The 22,651-nt window shown below is 42.1% G+C and overlaps 1 protein-coding gene across 1 annotated transcript in view; it reads left to right on the top strand.

Annotated features, from left to right (window-relative positions):
• The window catches only part of LOC140203284 (stimulated by retinoic acid gene 8 protein homolog), a 35,274-nt gene extending 12,936 nt beyond the window's left edge, over nt 1-22,338 (top strand). Inside the window, exons 5-8 of the mRNA XM_072269298.1 lie at nt 1,891-2,176; nt 11,016-11,104; nt 20,066-20,177; nt 22,267-22,338. Coding sequence (XP_072125399.1) covers nt 1,891-2,176; nt 11,016-11,104; nt 20,066-20,177; nt 22,267-22,338 — 559 coding nt within the window. The remainder of the gene's footprint in view (nt 1-1,890; nt 2,177-11,015; nt 11,105-20,065; nt 20,178-22,266) is intronic.
• The last annotated feature ends 313 nt before the right edge of the window (nt 22,339-22,651 follow it).

Genomic DNA, 22,651 nt, shown 5'->3' on the forward strand with positions numbered 1-22,651 from the left:
CTGCTATCTCCACCAGTTCCATACACACTTTTCCACTGTCACATTTGATTGTTCCTATTCTCTCATGTCTTATCCTCTTGTTCTTCACATACTTGTAGAATGCCTTGTGAGTTTCCTTAATCCTGCTCACCAAGGCCTTCTCATGCCCCCTTCTGGCTCTCCTAATTTCATTCTTAAATTCCTTCCTGCTAGCCTTATAATCTTCTAGATCTCTATCATTACCTAGTTTTTTGAACCTTTCATAAGCGTTTCTTTTCTTCTTGACTAGATTTTCAACAGCCTTTGTACACCATGGTTGCTGTATCCTACCATCTTTTTCCTGTCTCTTTGGAACATACCTATGCAGAACGCCACGCAAATATCCCCTGATTTGCCACATTTCTGCGTACATTTCCCTGAGAATATCCTTTCCTGATTTATGCTTCCAAGTTCCTGCCTGATAGCTTCATATTTCCCCTTACTCCAATTAAACGTTTCCCTAACTTGTCTGTTCCTATCCCTCTCCAATGTTATGGTTGAGGAAATAGAATTGTGATCACTATCTCCAAAATGCTCTCCCACTGAAAGATCTGACACCTGACCAGGTTCATTTCCCAATACCAGATCAAGTACAGCCTCTCCTCTTGTAGGCTTATCTACATATTGTGTCAGGAAAGCTTCCTGAACACACCTAACAAACTTCACCCCATCTAAACCCCTTGATCTAGAGAGATGCCAATCAATATTAGGGAAATTAAAATCTCACACCACAAGAACTCTGTTATTATTACACCTTTTCAGAATCTGTCTCCCTATATGTTCCTCGATGTCCCTGTTATTATTGGGTGGTCTATAAAAAGCTCCCAGTAGAGTTATTGACCCCTTCCTGTTTCTAACTTCCACCCACAGAGACTCAGTAGACAATCCCTCCATGACCTCCTGCTTTTCTGCAGCCGTGACACTATCTCTGATCAACAGTGTCACGCCCCACCTGCCTCCCTTCCTGGCCTTTTTGACAATGGTATATTTCGTTAATTGGCCATTTCCCTCTTTTGCCCCATTAATTTCTGTTTTCAAATAGATTAAGAGCACTCCAACAGCAAAGTCTAAAAAGGTTAAGGAAAATGTTCCACCATTGCTATTCTCCTACCTAATTAGAATGAGTGAAACATTTTCAGGACACATGGAAGAATTATCAATTACTATTTTTTGAAAAGCAGGTGCATGTATGTGGTTTTTTTCAGCTCTCACCTCTTCAGCATTTTGTATATCTTCTGACATAGCTTGTCACAGTATCATGTTCAGGTACAAACCTGATTGGTTCTGTTATGCATCTCTTCGGCATGTAAATGCAGGACTTGTTTCATGTTATTTGAATTATAGAAGCTGTATTACTCTATTATTGCTTGCAGCTTAATGCTGAACGCCATTGTTCAGTTGATGAGATGAGTACATTTCTTTCAGTCCTATTGTAAGAGTGATGTGCCATCAGATTTCTCTCAGATTTTTCAGTAGAAGTCTTTCTGTATTCTGAACCTGTTTTCTCCAAGATTAGGAACCCGTTACGTTTAACTAATCAGGGAAACACCATTATTTGGTAGTGCTATATATTATGTACAAATATAGCATGTTACAAGGACACCAAAGAGAATGACTGCTTTAATTATATATTGTCTGCTGTGGTGACATTGTAATAAAAGGTACTATTGCCTCAACTGGTTATTTACAGATCAAAGGAATTGATATGTGCTTGTGATCTTCGCACATCAATAACAGCAATAACAAAACGTCTTCAGTGCCTTTTATGACCACCTCATGTGGCGAGGCACATGTGTCAGGCTCTGAAACTTTCAATATTGTTCTTTATTTTCCAAGTTAATTGAAACGTTGTCTTCTTTTTCTTACTGACAGCTACTTGAATTTTTATAAAGAAACAGTAGACCTTTTGGTGGAGAACAAGATTGTATCGATGGAACAGATCACCCTCCCCATTGTATCCAAAGCAATTTCTCACCTCTGGCAAGAAATGTCTGTGGAGGGGAAGACAGACATCTTCAAGAAATGCTCTCAAAGTGCGTGTTTCTTCCCAGGCGAGCAAATCACCTTGCAGATACCTTTGTCAATGGACTGTTTGGCGAGGGACCAAGTCTTAGACAGCCAGGGAGCAAGTGGCTCTTCAGAATCCAATCACGATGAGGTACCTTACCAAAAATGTTTTAAACATGATTAATCAGTTCCTGCCACTAAAACTCTATTTATTCAGCAATGTAAAATGCCCGTTTATTCTTTTGGAGATCCCCAGCCACAAGAATCACAGTGCCAAAGATTATAACGGTTGTGTGAATGTCCTTCTGTTTGTAGATGTTGTGCTGGGATTCTCCTAACCTAATAGCACAGAATGATATTACCCTATTTGTTTTATTTCACTTTCCTTAAAAATTAAGATTTTTTTGATTCAAGTGTGTTTTAGTTCCAAATACAATATTTTCTGGGAAGCACTGTGAAAAATTACTTAATATATATTTTGTATTTTGCTATTTTTCATTGAATGCTTACAATCTGAACTTTGGTAATTGGCATTATATTGAATGGTCTTGTATGTATTAATGTTTCTCGAAGAAATACCACAGATGGGCCTGAGCAACATCTGTTCTCATAGCTGTGAAACTGACCCTTCAGAAGTTTACAATTATGATCCCTTTCCATTATTTTTCTAAACTTCCTGATATGGTGCCATTTTTCACATTGTTACTTATTCTATTTGGCTCTGCTCATTTTCTTATTGTCCCAGAGATGTACTTTTCAAGGTTCATCTGAATCCACTTCAGAAGGTCCTTCCTCTCCTTGTTAGGTCTATTTCACAGGTCCTATTCTCCCATCGTCACTATTGTGGCTTTCTGAACTCTTCTTACAGATGTGTTCATCTTTATCCTTGTGGCTAGTTTATGGCTTGTAGAATAGTCCTCTGGTTAAAGACAATAGAATTCTTAGGCCTCTCCTGCACCATTCTGTCTTTCTGGCAGGCATCCATTCCCTCTGCTGTGCTGCAAAGTAATAGTGTCCTGAAAAGTGCTATCCACAAAGTACCCGCCCTCACAAATGGACTACACCCACCTTAGTCATTGATTAACACTTGAATTCCCTGTTTAATGATACTTACTGCATTTGTGGTCCAGAACAGAAGAAACGTCCTGGAGTTTGTACGTGTCATAGTCATGAGGTACCTATCCATGCCCCTAGATATTAGGTGAACTCAGCTCACAAAATATTAAAATGTTATTACTATTAGTGACTTACCTAACTGTTTATTTCCCAAGCCAGAAAACGTGGCTCACCTGAGGACTGGGAGAAATTCAGAGTCCAGCAGAGGAGGACAAAGGGCTTAATTAGGAAAGGGAAAAAAGATTATGAGAGAAAACTGGCAGGGAACATAAAAACTGACTGTAAAAGCTTTTATGGATATGTGAAAAGAAAAAGATTGGTTAAGACAAATGTAGGTCCCCTACAGACAGAAACAGGTGAATTGATTATGGGGAGCAAGGACATGGCAGACCAATTGAATAACTACTTTGTTTCTGTCTTCACTAAGGAGGACATAAATAATCTTCCGGAAATAGTAGGGGTCAGAGGGTCCAGTGAGATGGAGGAACTGAGAGAAATACAGGTTAGTAGGGAAGTGGCGTTAGGTAAATTGAAGGGATTAAAGGCAGATAAATCCCCAGGGCCAGATGGTCTGCATCCCAGAGTGCTTAAGGAAGTAGCCCAAGAAATAGTGGATGCATTAGTGATAATTTTTCAAAACTCTTTAGATTCTGGACTAGTTCCTGAGGAATGGAGGGTGGCTAATGTAACCCCACTTTTTAAAAAAGGTGGGAGAGAGAAACTGGGGAATTATAGACTGGTTAGCCTAACATCGGTGGTGGGGAAAATGCTAGAGTCAGTTATCAAAGATGTGATAACAGCACATTTGGAAAATGGTGAAATCCTCGGATAAAGTCAGCATGGATTTGTGAAAGGAAAATCATGTCTGACGAATCTCATAGAATTTTTTGAGGATGTAACTAGTAGAGTGGATAGGGGAGAACCAGTGGATGTGGTATATTTGGATTTTCAAAAGGCTTTTGACAAGGTCCCACACAGGAGATTAGTGTGCAAACTTAAAGCACATGGTATTGAGGGTAAGGTATTGATGTGGCAGAATCAAAATTGGTTGGCAGACAGAAAGCAAAGAGTGGGAATAAACGGGACCTTTTCAGAATGGCAGGCAGTGACTAGTGGGGTACCGCAAGGCTCAGTGCTGGGACCCCAGTTGTTTACAATATATATTAATGACTTGGATGAGGGAATTAAATGCAGCATCTCCAAGTTTGCGGATGACACGAAGCTGGGTGGCAGTGTTAGCTGTGAGGAGGATGCTAAGAGGATGCAGGGTGACTTGGATAGGTTAGGTGAGTGGGCAAATTCATGGCAGATGCAATTTAATGTGGATAAATGTGAGGTTATCCACTTTGGTGGCAAAAACAGGAAAACAGATTATTATCTGAATGGTGGCCGATTAGGAAAAGGGAAGGTGCAACGAGACCTGGGTGTCATTATATACCAGTCATTGAAAGTGGGCATGCAGGTACAGCAGGCGGTGCAAAAGGCGAATGGTATGCTGGCATTCATAGCAAGAGGATTCGAGTACAGGAGCAGGGAGGTACTACTGCAGTTGTACAAGGCCTTGGTGAGACCACACCTGGAGTATTGTGTGCAGTTTTGGTCCCCTAATATGAGGAAAGACATCCTTGCCATAGAGGGAGCACAAAGAAGGTACACCAGATTGATTCCTGGGATGGCAGGACTTTCATATGATGAAAGACTGGATCGACTAGGCTTATACTCGTTGGAATTTAGAAGATTGAGCAGGGATCTTACTGAAATGTATAAAATCCTAAAGGGATTGGACAGGCTAGATGCAGGAAGATTGTTCCCAATGTTGGGGAAGTCCAGAACGAGGGGTCAGAGTTTGAGGATAAAGGAGAAGCCTTTTAGGACCGAGATGAGGAAAAACTTCTTCACACAGAGAGTGGTGAATCTGTGGAATTCTCTGCCACAGGAAACAGTTGAGGCCAATTCATTGGCTATATTTAAGAGGGAGTTAGATATGGCCCCTGTGGCTAAAGGGATCGGGGGTATGGAGGGAAGGCTGGTACAGGGTTCTGAGTTGGATGATCAGCCATGATCATACTGAATGGCGGTGCAGGCTCGAAGGGCCGAATGGCCTACTCCTGCACCTATTTTCTATGTTTTTCTATGTTTTTTCTAAGCTCTTTGTTTAAATCAAATAATACTTAACTCACTGAAACTCTGTTTGCTGGACTGTTTTAACATTTGCCAGGAGTCCGTTCTTGAGCTGCTTTTCTGCTCGGGGTTTTGAGAGGGGTCTCAAAGGTGCAGAGAAAGGTAGTAAGGCAAAGTAATTAGAGGAAAAGGGTTGTTCTATGTAGTGATTCCACACTACCAGCCAAATTGATGAAGGAACAGCCCCTCTGGAATTCATGAAGATGTAGTTTGGTGATAACGCTATAAAGTGCATTCAAGCTCTAACATGATTAGTGATTTATACAATTCTAGTATGATCATCCAGAAATTCATTCAGTCAAATGTTGAATTTGACACCATTCATTAATAGAAATTAGGTTACTAACTCTAGGGTGGATTTGTGCTTTATTTGTGTAATGGCGAGTCAAAACAACCAATGCCTATTGGTTGGCTGACAACCATTCCCAGGCTGATTTTCACTGATTGGTCATGGTTCTTGGGTAAACTATTTAAATAGTTGTGCTTTGGGATGTGCTGTTGAGTTTTGAGATGTTGGTTTTTCTGAATAAAGGTTTATTTCATGTTCTGGCTTTGTTCGATCTCCTGGCTTTGGGTCTCATCAGTTATTATAGGCGATGCGAGGTGCTGTATTATATTGACATGGCAATTTCAGCAGATGACTTGCGTGCAATTCTGCAACAGCAGCAAGCTCAATTTGAGGTGGCCCAGCTGGAAGTTAATCAAAATTTTGATGAGCAGGTTATCAATAGGTCCAAAGATGTCAGTGTCAAACACTGAACAGAACTTGTGTCAATCAGTTATTGCGACCTTTACCAATTTCTAGTTCGATGCCACTTCAGGAGTTAGATTTGAATCCTGGTTCAGACAATGTGAGGATATCTTCTGGGTTGGGTTCGCCAGTAAAGACAACTCTTGGAAGACACCCACCTTGCTCCATAATTTGGGTACTGCTGAACATGAGTGTTATTTTAATTTCATTCTGCCTAAGAACCCGTGTGGCATAGCATTTGATGGAGTTGTCCAACAGCCAACAAGCATTCTTGGGGTCATCTCTCTTGAGTTTTTACTATCATCGCCGATAAGTTCATCACATATGCTGGGGTTGTCAGCTGCGAACAAGAACAGTTCAAGCTGGGTAACATGACTGAATCACAGTTGAAATGTCTGATTTTTTTAATGCGGACCTCAGGCACCGGGTGATGCAGGCACTCGCCAGTAGCTCCAAGCCAGACTGGAGCAGGTCCCTGATATGGCTCAAGGATGTCACCGGTTGATCAACCGGAAACATGATTCCAACTTGGTCAACAGGAATGTGTCAATGCAGCTTCCAGTGGCCCAGACATCATCACTAGCAGGTCTCTAAGCGGCCAGACACAGCTTGTGGGAACTCTGATGTGTGACATTATGCAACAATCTGCCAGTATAAGAAACATATTTGCCGACTGTTGTGTGAATGAAGTCACTGGAGAAGAGTACTGGTAGATATAAAGCAGCCTCTTTATTCGACAAAACAAGGCACAGCAGGCCTCATATGGAGACACTTTTGATGTAAAGGTCTCCCTGACCCAACATGGGGCTCAGTATTTTATGTGCCAAATATCAGAGGACAACTCCATATTTACAATGTATGGGCAATGCTTTCTTTGAAACTACATACAACCTTCACACGTTCTGATTCACATCCATGCCACAGACATCCAAATGAATTTTAATCAGCATTGTCTGGTCTGGGATTCACGGCTTTTTGGAACCCATTGTTCAGAGCTGCTCTCCAAATTAAATCTACAATATATTTTCTGATGTGAAGACTGGTAGCCAAAGTCAGTTGCTAAATGTATATGTCCTAAACCCAAAAATCACTGTAACACAGACAATGCCAGTACCATGGTCTCAAAGAGGACTTTTGCCATCCTTCAATGCCTTCTAGGCCAGTGAAATACAAGAGCAAGAAGTTTCAAAAGATTCAAGCAGTTTAATGGTTACATTCAAAGTTGACTTCACCATTAGGAGGCGGTATATAAATACGTCAACAATCAATTGTTCAAGATGCAACATCAGACATTACCATTATCTCCAAATGCACGTGGTTGCTGACTGGTGAACTGCACTGCATGGTGAGGCTGAACGGTAACCAATCTCAGTGGTGTGTGTTCCCTAACAGACCAGCCAGATCTGAATGTCCTTGGCATGGACTAGATGGACAAACTTGATCTTAGGTGCATCCCTCTGGATGAGGTCTGTATGAAGCCATTGGCCGTTCAACACATGTCAGTCAATGACAGTATGTGAGACCATACCACAACTGCAACAGAACTCTGCAGCAGTGTTTCTAGATGGTTTAGATCACTGCAATTACATACAAGCAGAACTCCATCTCCATCCAGATGCAAAGCCAGTCTTCTGTCCCAAAAGGCTAGTGCCATATGCAACCTTACCAATTGTGGAGCAAGAGCTAGATCGCCTGCAACAAGTTGGTGTGATCAAAGCAGTCAGTTACTCACGTTGGGCAGCTCCGGTAGTCATCATCGAGAAAGCCATCCATATAGTGAAGTTGTGTGCAGACTCGTCAATTGGTCTTAGTGTGGCTCTGGAGACACATCAGTACCCATTACCAGTACCTGCAGATCTTTTTGCAAAATTGGCCTGTGGTTGCTACTTTGCAAGTTTGGACTTCATAGAAGCCTACCTCCAGGTAGAAGTGGTGGAATATTCACAGGAGCTTCTCACCATTACAAGACATAAGGGGTTGTTTTGCTTCCTCTGTCTGCCTTTTGAGGTAAAGGTGGCTCCTTCAATTTTCCATGGATAGCATGCTGAGTGCTGGTAACAGTGTTGCCGCTTACCTTGATGACATCATTATGGTGGGAATGGATCAAACAGAACTATGCTAATGTCTGGATCACATTTTAGACAACCCTCAAGACTTTGGACTGCAACTTTGTGCAGAAAAATGCAGCCTCTTGATGTCTTTAATCAAGTATCTTGGATTCATCATGGATGAGCACGGTCATTGCCCAGATCCCAAGAACATTGCCACTATCTTAAAGATGCCTCCACCATCAGATGTCGGCACTTTACAATTATTTTTGGGTATGATCAGTCCTCCAAGCCATGCACTAGCTGAGGGAGCCACTCAATACCCTGCTCAACAAGGATGCCACGTGGAAATAGTCCAAACACTCGCAAGAGGTTTTTGATCAAGTGAAAAATTTGCTGTCATCTGACCCTCTCTTGATGCATTTCAACCCACAGTTGCTAATCGTCATCACAGCGGATGCATCCAGCTACGGGGTACTTGCTTTTATAGCTCATATCATCCCTGAAGGTTCCAAGAAAGCTGTCATGCACGCAACTAGATCTTTGACCTAAGCAACTGACTAAAAGTAACTAGTGACAAATTCAAAATCATCTTTGCTGTGAAGAAATTCCACAAGATGCTTTATGGCAGACACTTCACTCTCCTTACTGATCACAAGCCACTATTGTGCATCTACATGTCTAAGAAGGGCAGCCTGGTGTATACAGCTAATTGCCTGCAAAGTTGGGCAACAATGATATTAGCTTACCACTTTGAATTCAAGTGCACATCAGCCCAGGAACTTGGTCTCCAGACTTATGAATCAGGTTACTGAAAACAAAGGTGTAGGTGTGGCTGTGATTTCAATTGATTGCGAAATCCACCAGGTTGTATTGGACACTGCTGAAGGTCTTCCGGTCATGGTTGACAAGATCAGAGAAGAAATGTCTGCAGATCCTCTCCTTCAGCGTATCTCCAGGTACCTCGCTGATGGATGGTCAGTCAATGGGCTGAGGAAGATGTCATGCCCTTCTACCGACATCGTACATTGCTCTTGGCTGTGAACTCCTGCTTAATGTTTGGAGACAATAGTGATTCCATGAACACTTTGAGCAGAAGTACTGAACCAATTCCACCATGGTGACCCAGACATCAATCGAATGGAAGCCATGGCAAGAAGCTTTGTGTACTGGCCAGGTATAGAAGAAGATATCACAGCTGGATGCAAGCAGCGTACACAGTGTTCTGTGGCAGCAAGGAATCCAGGTAGAGCTGATCCACAACCAGGACCTCAGGCTCCCAGACCTTCGATTTGAGTACATATTGACTTTGCTGGCCCAATCAACGGGTGTACCTACTTTGTCCTGGTTGACACCTAATCCAAATGGCCAGAAGTATTACCTATGAAGTCAAGAATGATAAAGACCTGCATTTGTTGCATGCTGCAGATCTTCAACCACTTGGGGATGTTTCTGACAACAGCACCCAATTCAGTGCACAGCGGTTTGGTGCATTCTGCAGAACAGCGGAATTATCCACATATGCTCGCCCTCCTATCATCCGTAGTCCAAGGGCTAAGTAGAAAAGTTTGTGGATACCTTCAAATGGTTGCTTCTGAAATCAAGAGGGGAAGGAGCATCGGCCAAGACTCACAACACATTTCTGCTGACATATTGAATTACACTGCATCCAGGCTTCAAGGGGACATCTCCAGCTAAAGTGTCCTTGGGAAGAAAACTGTGCAGTGTTGTATACAATGCTGCCACAGCATCCAACATCTGAAACAACATCGCAACAAGAAAGTGACAGCCTGCAACCACTAAGAATGACTGATCTCCAGCGCAAGCCAGTTGTTCCAATCCAAGTTAACCCCCAACTCAAGTCCTACAGGTAATCATCTTCAAGAGGGAGGTGTTACAGTGAACTGAAACAACCAACATCTATTGGTCAGCTGACAACCAATCCCAGGCTGACTTTCACTGATCGGTCGTTATTCCTGACAACAATTGGAATGTTCTTCGGTAAACCGTTTAAATAGTCGAGCTTTAGATGCACTGTTGTGTTTTTGTAGCTGCGTAGTTTTACTGAATAAAGGTTTATATCATGTTCTGTCTCATGGTTTCAGGCCTCATCAGTAGTTATAGATGTGTGAGCAAATTTGCGAAAATTAAGAATGACCCATTTTAATTTAACTAGATCACCGGCAATGTACGAGGGGTGATTGGTAAGTTCGTGGTTTAAGGTAGAAGGAGTCAATTTTAGAAAACCTAGCACATTTATTTTTCAACATAGTCCCCTCCTACATGTACACACTTAGTCCAGTGGTCGTGGACCATACGGATCCCTCCTTTGTAGAAGTGGTCCACGGCAGGGGTGATTGATAAGTTCGTGGCCTAAGGTAGAAGGAGATGAGTTATTAACTTCAAACTTTCTGCATTATCACTCAAAGAGTTGAACTGCACCTGCATGTAACAAGAGCGTCTTGGACCTCCAGGTGGTCTATAGCAGAGGCGCCTGATAAGTTTGTGGCCTAAGGTAGAAGGAGATGAGTTATACCGTTCTCGTTACATGCAGGTGCAGTCAACTCATTGAGTGAAAATGCAGAAAGTTTGAAGTTAATAACTCATCTCCTTCTACCTTAGGCCACGAACTTATCAATCACCCCTGCTGTGGACCACTTTCTGGAGGTCCAAGACGCCGATTTCTACAAAGAAGGGATCCGTATGCTCCACGACCACTGGACTAAGTGTGTAAATGTAGGAAAAATAAATGTGCTAGGCTTTCTAAGATTGACTCCTAGCTTAGGCCACGAACATATCAATCACCCCCCGTAGTTTACTTCATCTGCTGAACTACGCTGGCCACTTTTTTCTTTTGCATAATAAATAGTCTTGCTTTTCAACCCTTTTCGCAGATACTCTTTGAAGATGCATTTGACTTGGCTTCAGGATTCCTAGTCAAACCAGACTCGAATACACTGACAGGAATAAAGGAGGAAAGCAGGTATCAAACTGTTAACTGTCTTTTGTTCACAGTCTTAAAAAGTGAGTGATGTAGGAAGCAATAAAAAAAATCCTGAATAGATACCAACTTGCGTGTGTGGTTCAAGATTTGTGACTCCCTAGGTCTGCACTTGCTAGTTTTTGGGTTCTGCAGTTTACTGCCATTTTGTGCATGTGGTAGGCTGCAGAAGTACAGTGTATGGAACCTGCATTCCATTCTGACCAGGAGTTTCTCTCTTCTGTGTGATATCCCCTTATTTAATACTCTTATCCAAGAGTTACTGCTAATTAGGATCCTTGCCAGACCAAAAAGCATACTGTAAACTTGAGCTACCTCCACTTACACTCCTCTAAATAAATCAGTTGGATGAAACTTTAATGCAATAATGGAACTGTATGTACAAAACTATTTATAAAAGATTTCAGTTAATTTCAGTCTAATCATCTATCGCTCCTAAAAATATGAATTTGTCACACTAACCATGTGTGAAAATAATTTTTAACTGGCTAGTCCTACCTCTGATCCTCATCGGTTCGATCTTAAGTAGTTGTTAAGTATAAAGTATAAAGTTTCCTGTATATATCTCCCAGCAGTGCCACTGTCTGCAGCTACAACCACAGACCTTTTTCTCAGATAGTAAGCTGAAGGTCTGAAATCTAGTCTCCCCTGGGTTTTGATCTCTGGAGATGAGCCTATAGACATGCCAGTTAATTATGCTCTTCCTACTTCAAATATAAGGGGTCTCCTTGGCAGTAAAGCTGTACAGCTTACACGAATGAGATCTTCTCAGCATTAACATCCCGTCTCCAGTTTGGAATCAGTTAAGGAAACTGATGTAATGTCCAAGGACATACATTAGAGCATTTGGACCAAATTTCATTGTCACAAGTGGGGGCAGAGGCATTAATTTGTTAACTGGCTTAGGATTCTTGTAAACAGTGACCGTGTTCAGTATCATTTTCAGTAAGGTGTTACACAAAATTAAACAAGCGCTTGAGGTACAGAGTGCTGCAACTAGCAAACAAGAAATGGCCTACCCCAACGCCTTCAAATCATTGTCGAGGACTTCAATCAGGCTTGTTTGAAGAAATCTCTGCACATTTATCATAAACATATCTCCTATAGCAGGAAGGGTCTCAACACACTCGACCACTGTTACATACTTGGACTGCATTTCAGGAAATCTGATCATCTGGCCGCCTTCCTTCTACCTGCATACAGACAGAGACTAAAGAGCAAGACTCCAGAGATAAGGACAACAAAGAGGTGGTCACGGGAGGCAGAGGAACGGCTACGGGATTGCTTTGAGTTGGTGGACTGGGCTGTGTTCAAGCGCTCGTCAGAAGATATGAATGAATACACTACAGTTGTCACAGACTTTATAAAAGCAGTCATAGAAGAGTGTGTCCCCACAAAATCATTCAGAGCCTTCCCCAACTAGAAGCCCTGGATGAACCAAGAAATCCATAATTTGCTGAGGACCAGATCAGTGACATTCAGGTCTGATGACCAAGTAAAATACAAGCGGTCCAGGTATAATCTCCGGAAAGCCATCTTACCAGTGCAGTGGCAATTCCAGACTAAACTCCAATCACTGAATGATGCTCAACAGCTGTGACAGGGCTTAAATGCTGTCACCTCCTACAAAAGTGAAACCAAGTGACGTTGGTGACAACAAGGTTTTGCTCCCAGATGAGCTCAATGCCTTCTACGCTTACTTTGACTGTCAAAGATGGTCAAAACCTGGAGGCACCTTACAGACTCCCACAGCCCCTGACAACCCTGTAATTTCAGTCTCTGAGGCCGATGTGAGAGGGTCCTTCAGGAGGGTGAAGCCACGGCAAGCATCCCTACTACAGCCTGTGCTGATCCTGTAGTTTATATTGGTCTCCTTCAGTTTTTTAGTGTTTTCTGTCTTGTGGACTATTGGCGACTGGGTGGTCTGTTAATTGTGTGTGTGTGTGTGGGGTGGTTTCGATGTTCGGTGCTGTTCATTCTGCGAGTGGGGTCAGTGATATTGTGGCTGTTTTTTGCTGTGAGGAGGGGGTCAGTGATTGTTATTGTGGCTGTTTTTGCTGCAGGTGGGGGGGGAGGTGGATTTTGAGTGTCTGCCAGTATTGTTTCCTTTCTTTTTCTTTCATCAACACCATTGGCCTTTCTGTATTTAATGGCTATCTGGAGAAGACAAATATCAGAGTTGTATTGTACATACACACTTTGATAATAAAATGAACCTTTGATCAACTGGCTGGAGTGTTCACTGATATTGCTAACCTCTCACTTCAGCACTCTGAGGTACTCACCTGCTTCAAGCAGGCTTCATTATACTAGTGCCTAAGAAAGACATGGCAACTTGCCTCAATGACTGTCATCCAGTAGCACTTACATCCATTGTGATGAAGTGCTTTGAGAGGTTGGTGATGAAACATATTAACTCCTGCCTGATGACTGACTTTGATCTGCTCTAGTTTGCCTACCACAGGTCCACAGCAGATGCCATTTCATTGGCTCTTCACTCAGCAATGGAACTTCTAGACCCCAGATTATATCAGGATGCTCGTCTTCGACTACAGCTGAACATTCAATGCCAGTGTCCAATCTCCAAGACCTTGGCCTCAATACCTCCCAATGCAATTGGATCCTCGATTTCCTCACTTGCAGACCCCAGTCAGTTCAGATTGGCAACAACATCTTCTCCGCAATCACCATCAACAGAAGTACACCAAAGGGCTGTGTGCTTAGCCCTTTGCTCTACTAGACTTGTACTTATGACTGCGAGGCTAAGTATAGCTTAAATTCCATAATTAAGTTTGATGACAACACCACTATTGTTTCTCAGCAACTCCATAGCTGTGAGAGTGTTAAGTCTACTAGAATATCTGCCTGAACATGATAAATATCGATCACTGAAAATCCACCTTTACAGACTTCTGGACTGCTGGAGTCTGAGCACGCCAAACAGTTGTTCTCCTTGTCTGGCCTCGGTGATGCTAAGCCATCAGAGCTAATGGACCACATGCTGTCTCTCCTGGAAAATCACCATCCCTGCTTTATTGTTAAAGAACTCTTCATTCAGAAAATGCCTGATCAAGTTCGCATAGCACTTGCTAATGTACCTGTGTAGGTTTTCAGGGAGCTTGCTAAAATAGCAGATAGTCTACACTCAGCCTGGGAAAGGTGCATCACTCTTCCTCCTTTCCCGGTCTCCATATGTCTGGTCAGCAAGGTCTCCAACTTAAGCATATCTGCAAGAAGTGTTTTTACCAAGCTTGCTTTGGTACAAAAATTAGCAAGTGCTGACCGTCTTGCAGACATGAGAGTGCCAGTGCATTGAGACATCAGAAGTCTGTGAACACAGTGGGTTCCAGCTGCCAGGGACATCTACTGTTCATTACGGACTCCCTCTCAGGGCAACGCTTCCTGTGTGACATGAGTGCTCAAGTGAGTGCGCTGCCAGCATTACCCATTGAGAAGGCAAAGAACGATGATACCTTGCTGGAGGCCGCCAATGGCAGCAGGTTCCAGACTTACAGGACATGACAAATGACACTCTGCTTCAGTGGGCGATGTTACAGATGGGATTTCATCTTGACTAAAGTGGATAGACTACCGGTTGATGCTGATTTCCTGTGTACCAAAGGACTTCTAGTCGATCTTAAGAATCACCAGCTTGTGGATGTCAGTGACTTTGGGTCATTACCCTGCTCCCCGAGTAAGTTCCCACAACGATTCTGTCAAGCACATGCACCACTGCCTGTGAGTTTACTCAACTGCTGAGTGAATTCCCAAACCTCACCAAGCCCACATTCTCCACTACACTCACAAAACATGGGGTCAAGTAACACATTTCTACAACTGGCCCGCCAGTTTATGCTCACATGTGTAGACTGGACCCAGAAAAGCTGACAACCACGAAAGCTGTGTTTACGGAAAGACTTGGCATTGTACGCCGGTCGAATAGCCCCCGGGCTTCGCCCCTCCATATGGTCCCCAAGTCCATTGGTGTTTGTCACACATGTGGCGATGACCGACACCTTGACAAGGTCACTGTCCCCGATTGTTACTCGGTCGCACACATCCAAGCCAGAAAGTTAACTTTTTGCAAACTCGACTTAGTTAGGGACTACCATTAAGTGCCTGCGTGCTGGGACAAAATTCGCGAAACGGCTGTGATAACCTCATTTGACCTCGTTGAGTTTCTGCGCATGCTGTTTGGGCTGAAAAATGCAACAGACTTTCCAACAGCTGATGGACTCTGTATTAAAAGACTTAGATTTTCTTTTTGTTTACCTGGATGACGTACTTGTCGATAGTTCATCCAGATCCGAACGTGGATCTCATGTCTGCACACTTTGAGTGCTTAAGTCAACACGGGTTGATTATTAACCCTGGTAAAGGCCAGTTTCGGTTGTCAATAGGAGTTTTTAGGAGTTTTTCTATCACTGCTTCATTCCATGAACTGCTGAACTTGTGCTCCCCCTATATAGGGCAATTAAAGGCAACACCCCTAATCATGTGCTTGATTAGTCAGTGGACATGACCAGAGCATTTGATCATACCAAACGAGCTCTTTCCAACGCAACCCTACTGGTGCATCCGCTCCCTAACGCACCTATAGCCATTACTACTGACACTTCAGACTGTGCTGTGGGTGCTGTGCATGAACAGTTGGTTGGAGGCGTGTGGCAGCCATTCACTGCCTTCAGCCAGCAGCTCCATCCTGCCGAAAGGAAGTACAGCACGTTTGACCATGAGCTTCTCGGTCTCTATCTGGCTGTCTGTCAATTTCATTTTCTTCTAAAGGTATCAGACCCTTGATCTGCATGGCAGCAATGACACCAGGCCTACAGCACATCTCAGAGTTATAAACATCACAAAGAGAAGGGGTCCCAGAACAGATCCCTGAGGCACACCACTGGTCAACAACCTCCATGCAGAATATGACCTGTTTGCAAGTACTGTTTGCCTTCTGTGAGCAAGCCAATTCTGGATTCACAAAGCAAGGTCCCCTTGGATCCCATGCCTCCTTACTTTCTCAATAAGCCTCGCATGGGGTACCTTATCAAATGCCTTGCAGAAATCCATATACACTACATCTACCGCTCTTCATTCATCAATGTGTTTAGTCACATCCTCAAAAAATTCAATCAGGCTTGTAAGGCATGACCTGCCTTTGACAAAGTCATGTTGACTATTCTTAATCATATTATGCCTCTCCAAATGTTCATAAATCCTGCTTCTCAGGATCTTCTCCATCAACTTACCAACCACTGAAGATGTTACAGTGAAAATCAAGGCAGCAAAGGGAAGAATTCACAAGTTCATTTATAGTGAGTGCCAGGTGCTAATAATCATAAATAAAGGAAATGACTGGCTACATTAGAAAGATAGACATGTTTGATTGCACAAAAGATAACTGGTTGCTGTATACTGAGCTAACTGAGCAGTATTTTAAAGCAAATAGAGTAGCCAAAGAGAAACAAGTACCAGTTTTGCTGAGTGCATTGGGTGGAAAAGTATACAGTTTGCTTAGAAATTAACTGCTTCAACCTAACCAGCCAAAATGAGCTTCGCTGATATTGTGAAAGTAATGCAAGAACATTTAGAACTGAAATTATTATTGATTGCAGAACGTGTTAGGTTTCATAAGCAGAATCAAAGGGAAGGGGAGCCAATTTCAGCTTATGTGGCTGAATTGAAGAGATTGTCTGAGCATTGTCAGTTTAGTGTTACGCTTAATGATGCACTGAGAGATTGTTTAGTTTGTGGAATCTTAGAAGAAAACATTGTGCTACCTGAAGCATAACTTACATTTAAAAGAGCAGTTGAGATGGCTGTATCAGTGGAAATAGCAGACAGAGACATAATTGAGTTGCAGTCAGGAATAAAAATGAGTGTGTACAAAATTGCAGCGTCTAGATGGAGGCCTGCCTAGCCAAACACATTGTGTTACCATTGTGGTAGGGGCTCACATACACTAGAGCAATGCAGCTTTAAAGCTGACACTTGGGGAAAATACAACAAAGTATGATGCATACAAAGAGTATGTTGGACAGACAAAAATAAATGGACTGTACAGGGAAGAGAAAAAGATAAGTTGCAGTTTGACCAAGAGCATAATCTGCATACTGTTGATGAAAAGTGATAATGATGAGGGTGACACAGGAGACTAACAAGAGACAAGCAGCAAGGATTACACCAGACATGAATGGCAAATTAATTAAATTGAATTGGACACTGGCTTGGCTGCACAAAATGAGTGAGGATGGCTTTTCAAAGATATGGAACTGAAGCCTGCCGATATCCAAGAATTTATACTGGAGAAAAGATAACTCCTGTGGAAATGATATTTGTAATAGTGAAATTCAACAATCAACAAGCCACATTGAACTTGTATGTGGTAAAAATAGAGGGCCATCATTGTAGGGGTATGAGTAGCTGAGACATCTACTACTTGGTTGAAGATCCATCCACCATTTGTGTGCCACATCCCCTGTAATGAGTCAAATGAAAGTACTGGATGGTGCCACAACTGTTTCCCTGCTGTACCTTCTGAACTATTGCCCAACAGAGGGCAAACAGGTGTTGATGCCAACCTCCGTGCTTATGATCAGAAACATATTGGACCAAGGAAGGACCACGCTGCTCAGAGGAATTGTAAAAGTGATGAAAACAGTGGTCTGACTACAAACATTTTTGTAGGCAACGTAGCTGAGAAAGCTTCTTGTATGTTAATCAGGCAGTTACTTGTGAAGTGTGGCTTGGTTTTAAGCTGGAAGAGAGTTCAAGGAGCTTCAGGAAAGTTGCAAGCATTCGGCTTTCGTAAATATAAAGAACGAGTGTCCACTCCATATATTGAGGCTATTGCATGAACTTCAAGTGGGAAACAAAAAGTTGCTTGTAAAAGTAGATGCAAAGACCAAAGCCCAGCTGGATGAATGGAAGACCAAAAAGAAAGCTGTCAAGAAAACAGATAATGTTGTGGAGGACAAAACCAAGAGGAGAGATCAGATTGTAAAGGAAACAATAGAAAGATTAATGAGAGAATATTCCAGTGAACTACATGGACTCTCCCAAGATCAAGATGCACATTCTAGAAAGAAGAGAAGGATAATATAAGTGCTGTGGAAATGGAAGAGGATAAACAAGATCTAATTTCTCGAGAAATTAGCAAATTTAGAGATACTCACAAGAAACTAGAAGAAAGAAAAAGGAAGGTGAGAAGGAAAAAGGCGTGAAAGAGAGAAGGAATACGAGAAAGAAAAAGAGCAGGAAAAAGAGAGAGAAAAAAGCCTGGACCAGGAGAGAAGCAAGGAACGAAGTAGATTCAGAGAGAAAAGCCAAGGAAAGTTGAAGAACTGTGTCCAGAGCTGTCAGAACCACTTCCTGCAGTCTCAGAGTCAAAATGTGTGTATGTATAAGTTGAGATCCACTCTATATTGAGTTGGAGTTTCTAGCTAAGCAGGGAGGAGTGTTGTGTAGTTAATATTTCAGTAATATTGTGAATATATTGTTTGACTAAGCATTCTTTGTTATTTACATAATGCATTTGTGGGTTATCTATAAAGACACGTGCCTTGCTCAAAGTAAAAATGAAGTTAGACTTGCATTCTTGGCTCCCTTGTTTTTCTTTTGATTAGCTTTATGTTTGGGAGTTTATAAAAAAGTGTACCAGCATCTAACCGTACTTTGTGAGGACTCCCTTTCTCAGAACTTGCAAGTTTAGGAAAGACGTTCATTCATTGCCCACTTCGAGCACTGGGCACAGAAGTTACTGTTCAGCAAAACAGATACTGGCGATTGATGTATGTCACTGTAGGTAAGGCTGGGCAAATCACATATTGGAAAGTATCCGAGCTTAGCTTTGTTCTTGTACTTTCAGTGTTGAAGTAGCTCCGCCAAATGCACCTTTAGTTAGAAATCCTTAAGAGGCTGTTGGTGCAGCTGTTATTGAAGGTTGAGAGAAGCGAGATGAACTAATCGGGTACAGAATCAGAATGAGGTTTAATATCACTGGCATATGTCATGAAATTTGTTATGTGGCAACAGTACATTGCAATACATAATAATAAAACTGAATTTCAGTAAGAAGTAACTACATATATAAAGTGTTGTGAGGTGGTGCTTATGGGTTTAATGTACATTCAGAAATCTGATGACAGAGGAGAAAAAGCTGTTCCTGAATTATTGAATGTGTGCCTCTTCAGACTCCGGTACGTCCCCCCTGATGGTAGCAATGAAAAGACATCATGTCCTGGGTGATGGGGGGTCCTTAATGATGGATGCCACTTTTTTGAGGCACTGCTCCTTGAAGATGTCCTGGGGAAGCTAGTGCCCATGATGGAGCTGACTGAGTTACAATTTTCTGCAGCTTATTTCGGTTCTGTGCAGTGATCCCCACCCCCAAAACCAGACGGTGATGCAGCCAGTAAGAAGGCTCTCCATGATACGTTTGTAGAAAGTTGAAATAGTTTACGGCTGATGAAACCTAAATGGCTGAACATAAAGCTGAATATTCAGCACTCTGGTTAGAATCATACTGGACACAGGGGAGATGTAACAAATGAATGTTATTGCAGCCTCACTCATTATTACAGTTGATTGTTATGGGAGAGTTTTACCTATTTTATGATAAATTCATAAATGTTCTTCCCTTAGTTATAAGGCCTGTAGTAAGGCTGTTCATGATTGTTCATGATCACTTTTCAGTATATACAGTGCGTGGTTTAGGTAATAGTGTGGTGAATTCCCTGAGGTATATTGGCTGGTAATGCTCTACAAATGTGAGAACAATAAATAGGATCTTGTAAAATGGAACAAGTATATGTAGTATTTTAATATGCTTTCAATAAAGAGATAGGTTTATTCAGGTTATTATGAGAGTCATCATATGTAATATTGTCCACATGGATGTTGCTATGCTGTTTCCTACCTTTATTTCCTCTTTGATTGGATTAAAAGCTCCATCTTCACTCATGCCTCCTCGGAAAACCTAGAAGAAACCTGCATGCTCTACAAGGAGATAATCAACTTTGTGATGGCTCAGTCTGGAACGGAGACACTCCATTCACAGGTACACGTACAGAATCAGACCCAGGTTTATTATCTCTGCCTCATGTGTTGTGAAATTTGTTTGTTTTGCAGTAGCAGTGCAAAGACAGAAAATAACTACAGATTACCAACAAAAAAGGAGTAAGGATGGTAGAGGGATGGAAGCAGTTTCTGAGACATTGAGTGTGGGTCTTGAGACTGCTGTACCTCCACCGTGATGGCAGTAATGAGAAGAGAGCATGTCTGGGGTATTGAAGGCCCTTAGTGATAGATTCCGCTACTTGAGGCACGGCCTCTTACAGACTTTTTTGGTGGTGGGGAGAGTTATGCCCAAGTTCGAGCTGGCTGACTGTACAACCTCTACAGCCTCTTGCAGCCCAGTGCATCAGAGCAGGCTGTGTTGCAACCGGTCAGAATCTCTCCACCATACATCTACAGAGTTTGTAAGAGTCTTTGGTGATATACCAAATCGCTTCAAAATTCTTATGAAGTGAGGCTGCTGGTGTGGCTTCTTCATGATTGCATCACTCCGTTGTCCCAAGATGGATCTTCCAAGATTCACCCAGGAACTTGAGGTTGTTCCTTTCCACCACTGACCTCTCAATGAGGACTGATGTGTGTCCTCTTGACTTCCCCTTCCTGAAGTCCATGATCAATTTCTTGGTCTAGCTGATGCTGGGTGCAAGGTTGTTGCAACCTCACTCAACCAGCCGATCTGACTCACTCCTGTAGGCCTCCTTGTTGCCATCTAAGATTAAATCAAGGATGTCACCTTCGTGTTGAGTTTCAAATCTGATGGAAATGGGGCAACTTTAAAGATCCAAATATTCTATACAGGTAGCCATATGAAAACATGTTTTCATAACAAAATCAGAGTAACAATGTTTTCTTTAATTTCCATTTTTCCGATTTCTCTTGCTGTTGGGCAAAAGCAGTGAATCATATTGAGGGCCTGTGGATGTTAATGAGAATGTTTTTTAGCTAATTAGGGAGGTCTAGAACGTCACCCAACAATGACAAATTGCTGCAGGTTTACTGTTGGAAGTCTCTGGCTGGTTGCCTTGTGATCCTGTACGGTAGTTTGAATGTGCAGGAATATAAAAAGCTGGGAAGAGTAGACTCAGCCCAATACGCCACAGACGCATCCCTTCCCACCACCAAAAATACTTGAATCGTCATCTGGCATCTGTCATCAAGGATCTCCATCATCCAGGCCGTGCCTTCTTTTCACCTTCTGTATCAGCAGGAGATACAGACGCCTGAAGCTGCCCACCACCAGGGTGAAGAACAGCTACATCCTTTCAGCCATTCAGACCTTGAGCCAACCTGCATAACCCTAATCACTACCTCAGTGTAGCTACACTGTGACCAGTTTGACCACTTTGCAGTGCAAGGAATTTCTTCTTTTATTCTATTGTATTCTTTCTTGTACAATTTATATTTAACTAATGTTTTTGTTGTAAATGTTGTGTCTCTAATACTATGTGCCTATAATTCTACTTCACGTAAGTTTTTCATTGCACCTGTGCATCTATGTACTTGTGAATAAACTAGAGTTGACATCCCTGTCATCCCTGGGGTCAATCTGGCCTGTCTAAATTCATTTTTAGTTACTACTTAGGGAGTATCAGGAGAAGTGTGAGAAAATAAAATAGAGTAGAAACACTTCTCTAATTTCATGTACACCTGATTTAGTTTCCTACACAGTGTAGGTCTCCGGATTAGATGTTACTTGGTCTTCCTGATGGTGAGTTAAGCAGTTAACTCCATGGTATGTGAAAAATATCCCTCTCTTGCTCTGCCATAGGTTTGAGAAATAGAAATCTTAGTAATTTAGCAAGATAACAAGCATAATTCCTTAATACCTTTTAGTTCCAATTAATTTAGTTCATGGTAATGCTGATCAGTTTTGCTCTGTTATATCCTGGTTCAATTATAAGTACTCCTGTCTGATAGAGTAGCGTGTTGCAATATCTCATATAAAGCTTGTGACCTCGGGGATTATATATCATTCCATGACAGGGCCATGTGGGATTTTGAATGAACATTGATTAACCAGGCTGAAGGTTAACTCCTTCCTTTAGTGCTAAGTGACTCTCACCTCTCTACAGGAAAGTTCTCCAAACCTTGACGATGAGACGGTTCTCCTGAGATGCACAGAAACATTTGATGATGATCTTTAATTGATGGCACTTCTGCAAAAAGTTCTGCTAAAAGCAGGTGATTAGCTCGCAGTAATTTCAGACAAGTATTTCCAAAATTTGTTTGAATTTTTTTTCATGAATTTGACCCCAATTTTATGAGCTCACTAATAAGGAAGCAGTAGGCACAAAATAAATTATATTTAAAATGTGTCCAATTAATCTAAAAGAGTGAATTAAATAAATTATATTTTACCCTGTACTGGGGTACATACTTTCACAAGGATTTTTCTGCCCAGTGACAGCAGCCTATTGATTGTATTGTGTGGTTATTGGCAGCATCTTTAGTTATCCC

Source organism: Mobula birostris, chromosome 9 (assembly GCF_030028105.1).
Source record: "Mobula birostris isolate sMobBir1 chromosome 9, sMobBir1.hap1, whole genome shotgun sequence".
Taxonomy (NCBI): domain Eukaryota; kingdom Metazoa; phylum Chordata; class Chondrichthyes; order Myliobatiformes; family Myliobatidae; genus Mobula; species Mobula birostris.